The sequence below is a fragment of the Vanellus vanellus genome, assembly GCF_965231255.1.
Source record: "Vanellus vanellus genome assembly, chromosome: 11".
NCBI classification, from domain to species: Eukaryota; Metazoa; Chordata; class Aves; order Charadriiformes; family Charadriidae; genus Vanellus; species Vanellus vanellus.
The window spans coordinates 8,943,682-8,957,566 of NC_138916.1; the positions used below are offsets into that span (position 1 = coordinate 8,943,682).

At 37.3% G+C, this 13,885-nt stretch overlaps 1 protein-coding gene across 1 annotated transcript in view; it reads right to left on the reverse strand.

The window, feature by feature from the left end:
* The window catches only part of RNF111 (ring finger protein 111), a 42,755-nt gene extending 30,154 nt beyond the window's left edge, over positions 1-12,601 (reverse strand). The window contains exons 1-2 of the mRNA XM_082488571.1: positions 11,710-12,601; positions 392-518 (exon numbers count right to left, since the gene is read on the reverse strand). Coding sequence (XP_082344697.1) covers positions 392-518; positions 11,710-12,586 — 1,004 coding nt within the window. The 5' untranslated portion in view covers positions 12,587-12,601. The remainder of the gene's footprint in view (positions 1-391; positions 519-11,709) is intronic.
* Positions 12,602-13,885: the final 1,284 nt, after the last annotated feature.

Here is a 13,885-nt window from a genome sequence, read left to right on the forward strand (position 1 = left end):
CAGAGAAATGCTCAGCTAATCCCTAGATAGTCAACTCAGCCTAAACTTGCTGTCTTTAGGATCTCACTGTACAGCTTTGCTTCCCCCAAATTCTGCCCATCAGTCACACTAGGTGCAACCACCTCAACTATTCCAGATTAGCTGAACTGTCAAGCTTTGGCTTGACAGCTGTGTTTTAGGTGGCTTTTTTGTTTGTTTGTTTGTTTTTGTTGTTGTTTGGATTTTTTTTGTTTGTTTTTGGTGTTTTTTTTTCCCCAATCAAAAATGCCTACTATGCATCTTGGTTAGAATTTCTGTGACATTACCTTTTGGGCTTTTAATGATACAGAGCCTTGTGACAAACTTGGGAGTCAAGCAAAATTGTATGAGTACAAAGAGCTGCAAATCTCACCTGTAGCTTTCACCAACTGTGACAATCTCCACTTCACTATCTGTTGAGGTAACATTTATTTCTTCATTAGCAGTAACTTGGGGAGTGGAGGATGCTTCAATCACCACAACATCTTCATCAATACTTCCTGATGAGGAAAAAGGAGGAAAATTTTTATACTTCAGCTGTCTCAGGAACTGTCGTTATAACAGACTATTTTTTTCCCTAGACTTAAAATACATGTAGGTAGAGAATTTGATAGTGTACGCCAAAACTTTAGGTGCAACTCTCAAATACATGACCTAATTATTAAAGGTAGCAATTCTGCCGTAAATATTGAAGTAAAAAGAGGCAGAAAGAAGATGGGGGGATGGGGGAAGACACGCAAGCTTACATTCTACTGTGTATTGGAAGCAATTACAGTGAATTTTATTAGCTGTAACACCAACGAAATTCAGTCATTTAATATAAAACAAAATAAACTTTCAAACGAGCAAAACAGTGGTGGTTTGTTATTAATAGCTTTATTTTTTATGTTTTCGTAGGTATTAAAGTCTCAAGGCTAAATAGTGGCAACGGGAGAAAATGATGCACCAACTAACAGATGTTGTTTATTTCTTCAACAGAATGAAGATCACAAATCCATCGTTATTTTAAAACGCCTTTACATCTACACTTTCAGTGGCATTCACAATCGTAAACTAGACAGAGGAAGTTAACGTGAAACTATCAATGGTATGAAACAACCATCAAAATCCCCCCAAATCAATCTAGAGACAAGTTTTGATAGGAAACAATTTCCACTTCAGGAAGAATAATTGAAGTTTCAGCCTAATACCCAGACACATGGAAACGCTTCTCTACAGCTGCAATACAGACAGTGACAAGCCTGAGCTGTCTAGAATACATAAATTGAGCTATTATTATTCACTATAGTAATACCTCTGAGCACAAAATAACTTACTAAATAAATGAGCTAGATAGATGAGAAATAACAAACTACCATTTTGGGATTCGCAAATTTCTTCAACAAAAGTGCTTGAAGAATTTGCTCTCGTTGAAGTCAATGCTTACATCCTGTACGGACTAGCTGTTCTCACCCACTCTACCCAATGACAAGGTGGGGCAGAGTATTCCTGCCTGCCCTCCAGTTACCAACATTTCTATATTTTTAAAAAAAAAAACAAGTTGTGTTACTTATTTTCCAATGGCCTTTTGTTTGTTTCTGGTCACACTTATCCCAGAGAGGCTGGTGCCAGAAGATGAAAAGAGCAACGCTTCCAAATACTGTTATTTACCAAATTCTCACAACTGGAAGAAGTATGTGACAAAACTAATTCTCAGAACTTGCAAGAAAATTTTGGGAACAACTGAAAATGTTACAGTGTCTAAAAAACAAAGTCACATGCTAAAATTCAAAATACAGAGAGTCCAGTTACTCAAAGTGAAAGAAAAGTAGCTAAAGTCATCATCACATTCAGAAGAATGTAAATGTCATGTTTTTGACATCTTGCAAATCATGGGCAAATAAGCAACAGCTTCCTTATACAAAACTGTCTTAGCTGCTTCTCAGACAAAACCAGCTAGCCAAGCAGCTGGTGAAAGGTCAGTTAGAAAAAAAAACAGCTATTTTTTTCCCTATGTCTTGTGCTTCTAAACATGCGCTTCTCCAAATTACAGTAAGTTTGAGAGCACTCCTGGGAGTCTGCATGTCCTCAGACTCAGTATTTATTGTTATGACAGGTGCAAATGCAGGAAGATTTGGGCTTAAATATGATCCCATTACTTCTGAAAATAAACAGCACCTCCTTGAGGACAAAATCATATGCCATACAATTCCAGTGTGCATCTCTACCTAAATTCTGACACCAACTTATCTTATGAAAACCAAAAGGAATTCTCAACTGAGTATCTACACAATTCAGATACTCACTTTTGCCATGGTTTGAGTGTTCTTTTTACTTTTTTTTTTTTTTTAAGCAAATCTTTAGTCAATATGCGATTTTACAGACTACACAAGTCAGGCTGTAGAAACCATCAAGACTGTTATTGGAACAGGGTTAATGACTTCCAAAATAACAAAGAAAATCTTTAGGAAAATAGTCAAAGTTGCTATAAGTAGGATATAGTGTAGAAACAGTTCAACTGTATGCTTATGCTTTCTAATAGCACCCTCCCAAGTCAAAAGCACCAACTGATTGGATTTTCATCGCATTAAGTTCTTTCCTATACAAGCAGTCAATAATACACAATTTCTTCAAAATGAGGCAAAACCCCAACTCCTCTAAACTATGTAAATATTTGTAAGACATTTAGTAAGATTATATTACTAGGAAAAAACTATGAATATAAGTTACGATCATACACAACTTTGTACCCCCTTTTAAATAAAAGGAGCTTTCCAGTGAGCTCTATTAGAAGCACACCAAGGTCAAAAGTACATGTATGTGACCTTCATTTATTTTAAGAACATTGCAGTAGTCTGGAAAACAGTATATACAAATTAGACAATCAGCCAATACCAACTGATTTCATTACATTTATCTGAACAATAAAAAGCCAGGTGAATAGCAAAACTTCAGTAACATAAGCAACACTGAAGTCATGTTCATAATCCTCAAGAATTATCTCTTCCAAAGTTACACACTAGCCACAGAGCCAGTAGTACTAAGTGGTAGTAAAACCTGATCTTTCATTGTCAACAGGATTTACTGTTTTTTCTTTGCCTCTCCTTGTACATTACTAAAAGGAAGAGAACACAAGTTTTGAAACATCACAAACAAAACCAGACCAGTCTATTCTGACTTAGACAAGCTGCTACAAAGCAGAGTAAAGGACAGTGTTAAAACAAAGAAAAGTTTCTGAAATAATCCATCAATTGAGGTCTCAGAGGACAGCCCCCTTAACAGGCCAACAGGAATACAGGGTGCCTGCAGCACATGACCAGCAGCACAGCTATCAAGGAGAGCCCTGTGAAACTTCAGCAAGCCCATGCGTAAGAGATTTATCCTAGCATTAGAGCACTGCATTTACAAGGCAATTAAGAATTACAACTGTACTGATACTAAAGAACTAGTGAAATTTAAGATGTCTTTTTGAATGTTGTGTAGTATCAAAGCTGGGGGAAAAAAATAGTTCTCTGCCAAACGCACTTAAAGTTCAAGTTTGAACTACTACAAACCTAATCCTAGCAAAGCCATGATTTTTTGCAGTTCCACATAATGTAACTTTGCAGGTTAAGTTAGTGTCCAAAGGTGAACTTTACTGGTATGTCAGAGTAGTTCAAGACAGCCAGCTTGAGTTTTAAGAGTGCACAACCGTGGAAAGCAGAAGGAAATTTTCTTTAGTGAGATGATTGACATGCAGAGGAAAACCAAATGGATTTTCAGAAGTTTTGCTATATTGTTTCTAAAAATATTTGCTCAAGAGAATTTTGAGGCACTCCCATGCCTCAAATATTTACCACATATGTAACTGTTAGGAGCCATCTGGTGAATCCAAGGCTACATGTTAGCAATAAACAGCTGAACACATCTTTAAGATGTCTACATCTTTAGATCTACACGGGAATATACTTGGTATATATACACACATCTGTAAAGTAAATTTCTTAGGAAGGGCATAAAACCAACAGAATTGGATACTTCAGTAAAAGCCAGTTCTAAGGTACTGTATAATTTACAAAACATACCAACAGCCAAGGAAATAAAACCCACAATGAAATAAACAAAAAATCCAAATCCAGAAATATACCAGGTGACAAATACCAGTCACTGACCAGTCATCTTCTCTCTGGAATGAACTTCAAGCAAATTTGACCTTACTTAAAGTATAAATATGAATACCTTACTCATCAATGTATCATCTAAATGATTGACCCTGTAAGAGAAGAGCTAAATCTGTATAATGAGTGTTACTATACTAATCCTACACTCCCTTCAATGTAATCTCCCTTCAAGGAGAAGAGTTGCTGGACTGTTGGCAGCAAAACAGTTATGCAGATCTATGAGAGGTATTTTGTACTACTTTCAGCTTAATACCTATGGCTATAAAACAAACAGAAAATTATTCTCCTGCAAGTACACACTACTTCCCTCTGGCATCTCCTGAATAACAGAAGTAGCAAGCAAATTGTACTCTAGTTGTTTGTGACTAAATTAACCTTTGGGCTACCACTGAAATGCTCATTCTATGTTTTAAATGAGCTGGTTAAAAACAAAACTTCTACTGAAAATTACATAAAGGATTTTATTAGTTTCCACTGAATTTTTTTTCCATACTCATGTCCATGAATAATAGCTCATAGTGCATGCAAACCACTACATTTTAGTTTGCAAGTTTTGCATATCCCCACAATTCAGATCCATGAACAACAGTTAGTAATTAGGTTTTGTACATGACTAATAATCAGTAACTTCTTTACAGAAGCTTCTCTCCTCTCTTTTAAAAGCCTGTTTTATGATGGAAACCCAGCGCTCAGCCAGCCTAGAGGAAGGGATAAACTACGCTGGCTTAAATCCAAATTTGAACATGCTCAAAATGATAATCATCCCTTAAAAAACAAATCACTCCCTCTGCCGGGCCCTACATCAAAAAGACAGTAAATGTGTCAGATTGAAGTACTTTATTAGGCAGCATATAACTTAAAATAATATAATACTGTGTAGTCCAATATTTAGATCAGTAAATGAGGATATCTTTTCCCCAGAAAGTGGTAAGATTATTTCAGAACTGTAACCGCTAGGTGCTGTTGACAGACCACATGCAGTTCTGCAAAGCAAGTTTTAGAATCAAATACTTTAATAATCCAGAATATACAAACAAGAGACTAAGCTTTGCATAGTATAACATGTATAATATATACAATTGTACTCTGTGTATAATATATATAATTATACTATTACTTAACTTTGAAAGATCACGGAATAGCTGAGACATTAATCAATCATCATCAACACAAGTACCCCACCAAGGACATAAATGACACTGGTGTAATATCCAAATTTATGTTTGGCTAACTGTTGTCCCTCCTGGAGGGTATTTTACATCTATTTTGCAACTAACATGGGGTCTAACTAGTTTAAATATTACATGTAAAATAGCAAAGGAGTTTTACAATACCCAATTTCAAATGAGACGGTCTGACCACGCCATAAGTGAAAACAGAAGAGATTTAAAATACGCAGTCAAGTTCCGGTGACAGAGATGACTTACTTATTTGGAGTCCCAAGCTTTCACTGGATCAGACCCCAGGCCTGCCGAGGCCCACATTCTCTCCACCAGCTGCAGCAGGCAAAACTACATGCTCAGAGGAGAAAATCCAGGCTACAATCTTTAATTGAAACCTCTCACACCACCCCGCATCCACGATGTTACAGATGTCAGAGAGCACTTTCTTGTTGAATCATTGCTCGTGGACAGCTGTCAGTAAGTGTGTCTAATCCCTTTTTGAACTTGCTGGTACTATGTGCCTCTACAGCACCTTGTGCTGGTGAGTTCAAGAGAATTACCGGGATAGTAACTCAGCTTGAAATGGATGAAATAATAATATCCTACTAGTGTTAACGAGTAGTCCCTCCTTCAACTTGCAAATTCTTGAGCTAGGTGTGACCGGTTCCCCCTGCTCCCGACCCCTGGTAGTACAGCTAGCATAACTAACACCACTTTATGAGGAGGCAAACAGCCATTCTCTGTGACCGAGCAGGTCACATATTCATTCCCTTTCCCCTCGTTCTCAAGCTCTGAAGGTCCTGTGAACCAAGCAGACAAACCAAACAGACTACTTCTTCCCGTCCCTATCAGCCTCAAGATTCCTGGGCACCAGGCCGATTACTCCCTTCCCTGCCGGCCTTGAAGGTCCCAGGCACGCGGCCAGCCAGGTGTTGTTGACCCTGGCACAGAACAGGGAAGCGTAACAGCGCAAGAGCACTGTCCATAAAAGCAAGCAGTTACGAGTCCTAAGCGGGAACCTGGACCAGAACTGCTGCTGGTCAGCAAGACCCATGACCCCCTCGGCAGCCAGGGACACCTCTACCATTGCCTGCTTCCTCCCGGGACTGAGTAAGTGACTCATCTTTTATATGATTTTTGAGTCTAGATTATGACTATTATATTGATACAACAAACCATATATTAAGGTTTGACCTGATCTGCAGAGGGCCCAGGTGACTAGACATTGTACGTTAAGTTGTACTATAAACTCTGCCTTATGCTACTTATAGATTGGACTATATGGATCCTGTATTGTACTATATTGTAGTACCTGATTGTACTATATTGATTTGTAGAAATCCTGTGCGATTCTAATCATAAATTCTGTGCTATACTAATCATATTCTGCTAAGAAAATAAGCCTTTAATCATAACTACGATTTAGAGCAATCATCATTCTGCCAAGGATCCCTAAAGGAACCTGCCTGTCCCCTTAGTGTTGCATGACCCTAGGTTAGAAGATGACAGTTTTTCTGCACCTGAAGCTTATTTGGAATATAGCTGTCCAAGATGGAAGACATTTTCAAAAACACAAATTGCTTAGGAGCCTGCACCCTGGTGGAAAAGACAGTCAACAACCAGAATTTAGGGCATCTTGTCTAACCGCGAAGCATGCTAATATGGGCTAATCTAAAACTCTACTGACTGTTCTTAACCCAGCACATAAATCTTAGTCCTATCAGCAATGCTACAGCAAGCCAATTTGAGAAGTAGCTTCTTTTCAACACAGAAATCCGCAGCAGCTACAGGGATGTACTGAAGTGAATTCCATGCTAACTTTTATTACTGTAGCTATTTCAAGCTCCAATTCACAGCAGATAGATATAGCAACAATGGTTAATGTTGACTGCTCACAAAGCTGGGTGCTTCTTTCCTCACCAGTTCCCAGTTCTTCCCAACCCCTCTCTAGTAAGAGGCATGGCAGAAAGAGTATGTATTCGCTTCCTTGTCCGCTAATGCTATTGAGACAAAAGCTCCGAATTATCAGCTGTATCAGTTACTGTGAGAAAAGGAGTGCATGCTGTAGTTTTAGGAAGGATTAAGTAACTGAAAAATAGTCAACTCTAACAACAGGCAGCTCATTTCCACTTCATATGTGTTTATCTTGAACCTATTAAAAAGAATCGGAACATGAAATGGTATACGTTTAACATTTTCACCAGCCTCTGGCTTTTAAAATATCAGATGTCGATATTTAACATTTTGGGGAGAGGGACAAGTATGTTAGAGGAATCAAGAGGACGGCAGCAAGTAAACTCAGTCTTATCATTCTAAGCAGCTTTGAACAAAAACTGGAGCAGCTTCTCATCAGCTTTACATTCTAAGGAAAGAGGCAAGGCCTGTTGAGGACTAACTGCTGAAAAATATAAAGTAACATGTCAGACTCTGAAGGAATTTTAAGTGCTATTAGGTGAACAATTTATGACAATGCAAAATTCTACCCAGCTTTTTTATAACAATACTTTCTCATTTCCCGGGGTTCAGCTTTACTGCCAAATCAGAGTATGGCGAGGCTAAAAACTTGCTCCAATTTTAGCTTTTGCTAGATTTCCCTCCTCAGCTTAGTTGTCTCCAAATGGCACCCCCAGCCCTTTAAATCCAAGCTGAAAATCAAATACCTGTACAAGCATATCAGAAAATTTGTATTTCAACGTTACGGAGATCCAATTACAGTAAAATTTGAAATTTTGCCACCTTTGACAAGGGAAGTCAAAAGAGGATTATCTCTATAGTTGTGTAAACAGGTCCTCCAAGGGTTAGAGAAAAGTTTCAGAGCTGCCTAAATAAAACACAGAATCAAAATTTGCATTTCACAGCAAAAATGTTGCTGCTTGCAGTTATTGTAACTCTAAGCCCAGCATTTCAATTAAAACCAACTGATCAACATTCAGATTAGAACATATACCACTGAAAGCACTTGCACCTTCAATGGTAACTGTATCATTAAACTGCACAAAGCTGTTTTTACATTGTCCTTATGCCTCTGTCTACTGAGAGCGCTTCATCTGGTCATCCCAGATTTAATGAGGACAAATGCCTTTTACGGCAAACAGTTGGTAAAACAGTATCATCTATTCCCAGGTGTCAGGATTTCATACTTGTTCAATGCTTTTCCACTCCCAAAGCACTAAGTTCCACCAGAAGAATAGCTGAATCCCTGATAGAAAAGGAAAGAGAGGAAAACCCCTATATAGTGTTATTTGGGATTCTTTTTTGTAAACCTTTTGTAAAAGGTTTTGTTAAAAAAAAAAAAAAAAAAACAAAACAAAACACAACAAAACCCCCACACACATCTCTGTTCATACAATTTTCCAAAAATAGGCAAGTTAATTTTACCAACTACAAGAACTAACCCACTAAACACATATTTGGTTAAAAAGATCCGTTACTATAATTTCTCGTAATAGTCAGAAAGAAACATTTTCAAGAACAGTATACACTGATTAAATTTACTGGTTCTTTAAGTGCACTGCATCTTTAGATAAACATCAACATTAAAGCAAAGAAATATTTTGTGACTTATCCTTAATACAAATTGCTGTTACACAGGCTACAAGACTGATCACATCACTTTGATATCTGCTTATTAAAAATTCAGTTATTACCATATCTTTTTAAATTGTATTTTCTTTTCTGATTATTGTTCTCCTCCTCTCCTAAGTCCATCCTCTAGGACTTTTATGTATATGCTGCAGGCCTCATATTCTTAGCAGAAGTTCTTTGTCCTTCAGTATATTCTGTAGTTTCAGCAGATGCATACATAACCTTCACGTGCCAATCTAGAGCAAAAAAATTCTTCCCCAACACAAACAGGCTAGTGTAGCATCACTAGCACCACAACCCTTTCCTCATACAGAAACACCATCATGCTTGCTCACCATACAGAGAAGTTGCATAGCTATTTTTCCAGCTGGCCCCATTTCTGTGCCAATTAATAACTAGAAATGCCTTATATAACAGCAGAAAGCTACAGAAAGTGTTAATCACACTTTTATCTTACTAAAAATAGGACGCATACAGAAATTGTGCTAAACTTCCCATTTTCTCTGCAATGTAAATAAAATGCTCAAAATCTTCCCCTTAATACATATTTCCACTGGAAAAACCCTCATAGTATCCACATACTGTAAGACAGAATTACTTCTCAGCTCAGTGCAAGTTAGTCCTGAAGTACAGCCACCTTAATACACATTCTTTAAAGCATACCTTATTTCAGTTACAACTGATGTCAGTATTTTAATCTAAAATTAACTGGTGCAGAGCTAATTGATTTTGCATTCATGACATGAGAATAAACACAATTTCATAAATTATGTGTGCTTTTCAAGTAGTATAAGAATTAAGCCATTGGACAATGCACTTTTCCACACAGCTAGACGAAACAAATTGCAAGTTCAAGTCTTCCTACCATCAAAATAACATCACACTGAATTATCAGAAGTTACCTGAACAGTTTGAATATTCACTAATCACTACATCAATTTTTAGAGATCTCTCTCCAAAGAGATTCTTTTGTAATGCCTATGGAAAGCTGCACTATGGAAATACTTGTTCTACACTTCAAGGGAAATAAAAGCACAGAAATAGTATTAATTGAATTTGTGTTAAAAAGGAGCAGCAGGTTTTAACAGTTCAAGTAGACTAAAAAAATTAATGGAAAATTCTCTCTTTAAAATACATTTATCATGGTTAGAAATAGATTTTCCCTAAGAAGCCATAACCTACATTTTCTTATCCATATACCAGTTTCACTGTTTCATGGTGCTCTATGCGGAAAGAGAGTTGTTAATGGTACTACATCGTTTTACAGTTACATGAAACTCCATCCTCTCTGAAAATGAGAAGAAACCATTAACTTGGAAACAGAGTTATTAACACAGTAGTTTCCCAAATGTTTTTGATATGAATGTGTGCATATCCCCATACATTAAATATTTACAAATTATACCCTTCGATATGCTTGAACATGTATGTCAAATGTAACTTCTTCAGGCTTAAAAATTACATTTCTGTCCCCACAAATATGCATGAAGCTGATTAAGGCTGTGCAAAAATTCTTCTGTTTCAGAGTCATTTATGCAGCCCTGGCACTGCATAGTAACATTTTTGCATTACAAATTTTACTTCTGGTATTTAAACAATACATTAAAGAACAACACACAAATTATTTCCTGCTACTATGGATAACAAGCATTAATCTAGTATTTAGTACTCTGGTCATGTTCAAGCATAAATCCTGACCTAACATGAACATGCACACCTTTTTTTTTTTAAAAAAAAAAAAAAAAAAAAAAAAAAACTGCCCTTGTATTTTCAGGTTTTTTTTTTTTTTTTTTTTAGAGGAATGATCAGCACAGTCTGAGAGACGGTTTCACTTTCTAGAACACATTTGTCACCAGGCAAAAAACATGGTTGCACAAATTAACACTATGCTGTGTTCTACGCATCTACTTCCCCATGCTCTCTAAAAAGCTGAAATAATAAACAGAAGGCACAACTACAGCATTGTGAATGTTACTGGTCCCAGTCTTGGGACTGCCTTTCATTTGGCAAATTTAAGATGAAAGGAAGTCCAAGGAAACTAGTAGATAGCAAAAAAACCCCCCACCACCCTGACCAAAAAAACCCAAACACACACCCCACCCCACACATTCGAGCACGCCCTCAAATACTTTGTCAAGAGATACTAGAGAAACACCTATGTAAACTAACTGCAAGAATATTGCATTGAGTTTATCTAGGTAAAACATTTGGTATATATACAATACCTTGCTTTCCTCAGCTTCAGGCCTTAGAATTTTCTCCTTTTATTGCAATACTAAAAGCTACCTTCAACTGAATCCTATTTTCAGGCTCTTATCACAATGAGCAATTTTTTTTTCTTCTCATCTTTTTTCTTCCTAAGTTGTCAAGTGCAGTTAATTATGTATCAGCAGATACTTCTACATTCTGCAACCAGACAATTATTATTTCCACAATCAGTTAACAAAGCTATAATAGCTAAAATTTTCTATAGAAGTCAACAACTAAAAAAAAAAATGGAGCAACTCCATATCATGTGACTAATCAGATTCAGCAACCTTCCAGGACACGCTTTAGAAACCATTAACTTTACCTTTTACATCAAAGTTAAAGATTCAAGATTTACTCTAATTTTACTGGAACCTCTGAATGTACTTTTCCCATCAAGAATTTATGGTGTAAAATTCACATTACTTGCAATAAGACTATTTGTAGCATAACTTCTATAAAAAGACAAAAACAACTGCTCCAAAGCACTTACAAAAAAGCATATTGTACATGATGAAAGCTTGTTAATAAGTACCACCTCAGGAATTGAAATTTACCTGAAGGAACAGCTGTGCTGTTCTGGTGGTTTTCACCAGGCGACACAAATAAGTCTTCCTCCCCTTCAGTAGATGAACTGGAAGAAGATTCACTACTGAGATCATTCTCACTGGAACTGCTAGAGCTGGGTAGTAAAGCGTACTTTCTTCGGGCTAACACTTCCCGCTTTTTCCTCTGCATTAAAATTCGTTCTTTTTGGTTCTGTGTCCGCTGTGATGAACTTGTTTTCACAAATCTCTTCCTATATGGAAGTCTTCTCAAAGAACTGTTGTGAAAACAGGGCCTTTTCATTAATAACCCAGGTACAGAGTCTGCCTCGGTCCGAGGCCACTTGTGTGACCTCGCACTATGGGTTCTACTTGTAGTATTCAACACTGCCTGAGGGTGTCTTACAGGAGTGTCTTTTTCTTCATCAGATGTTACTGTGTCAGAGTCTCCAAAATGTAGGCTAGATGAAGGCGAAGAGATACAGTCACTAAAAGAAGAATCATTGTCTTCACTCTGTGTTTCTAGATGCTGTCTTAATCCTAAGATTCCTTGGTTTTCTTTATCAGGACAATTTTGAGTATATGAAGGACCAGCCTGCTGGCTCTTGCGTTTTTTTCGCACCACAATACTTTTGTCTTGGTCTGTACGGTTGCCATTCATGTCCTTCTGCTTTTGAGAATCACCACATAAGTGAGAGAACTCATTCCCTACTTTACTGGCAATCATCTCAACTTCTGCAGTGAAGCTTTTGGCTGCCCCAATAGACTCAGGGTTCAAGAGGATCCCCTTCAGACTCTCCTGTCTCTTTGGTGCATCAGAAGAAACTTCACTCTTCATATCCGCTTTTAGAGTATAAACTATATTACATTCAGGAGTCCATTTAGACATGGAAAGTTTTAAGAAAGGCCTAGAAATAAAAATAGATATGCATCAAGGAAAAGAAGCATCAGATTTTTCAAGAGCAAAACCGAAATAAGAGAAAATGCATTTACTGCTAAGACTAAACCCCGTGGAAAAAGCAAACCAGCAGTAACTGAAATACAACTGTTTCATAATATTAATAGTACTGCTTGACAATGTAATTTTGAATTAAGACAGAACTCTTATAACTTGCCCTGAAGGGAAGTTCTTATAGCCAGTGAAAACATTATCACTTTCACAGACCAAATATTGATGTATGTCACCTGCAAAATGTATGGATGATGTCTGTTTTACGGATGCTTAAGGCCGAGAGCTTTATAGGCTACTGCTTATAGATGTTACCTAAGTTCTGCTAAATAGCTCCAACAGCCATCAACTAAACTGCATGCTTAAACAAGGCCTTCATCTTCCCCTATAGCTGTAAGTATGGATAGTAAATACCTACAGTATGGTGACAACTGAGCTGTAAAAATCAGTTACTTTGAATTCACAGTTCATTTCTGACAGAAAAAGGAATAAAACAGGAAAGATTTTGAACCTTATTATTTGATGTAAAGTAATAGAGATCCATCGTTACCTAGAGTTTCTTTAAAAAAATCACCACATATTAATAATATACAGTAGCATACAAAGCTACTTTCAGTCCATGTACCTTCGACTCCAACCTGCGACAGAAACTGAGCATATCATATCACATGTTCCCTTAATAGTTGGTACCAGGCAGGTCCCTCTCCCTGTCAAAATATTACGCTGTCAACACACAACAATGCAACATTAGCCTCAAAGACAATTTCAAAGAACTTTTGAACTGGAAGGCTGCTGAGAGACACAGACAACAGGAATCTTAGCAGTATATTCACCTTCAACCTGCTTCATCTGGCATCTCTGCCTTCTGTTTAAATTCCCAAAAGGGACTGACAAAAGACTTTGGTTCCCACTGTGATAACCACTGAAACATTCTTTACTGTAACTAGCATCACTTTTCTGTGCCTCAGATGAATAAGGCTACAGTATACATTTGACACTTGCACTACTTAAGCAGTTAAGTGCTTTCTCTTTTCTCCCTCCCTCACCACTTGTTTGAAGGAACATGCCCTATGCTCTTCTAGAAGAAATGTTTATGCACTGAACCAGAACACAGAGCTGACTGATCTGACAAATTTCCCAACCAGATCAGACACCAATCCCATTTATCCCATAAGCACAGAAACAGCTGTAACTGGCTTATAGCAGGTTGTGCTGAACTACCAGAAGGCTGCTTAAGAA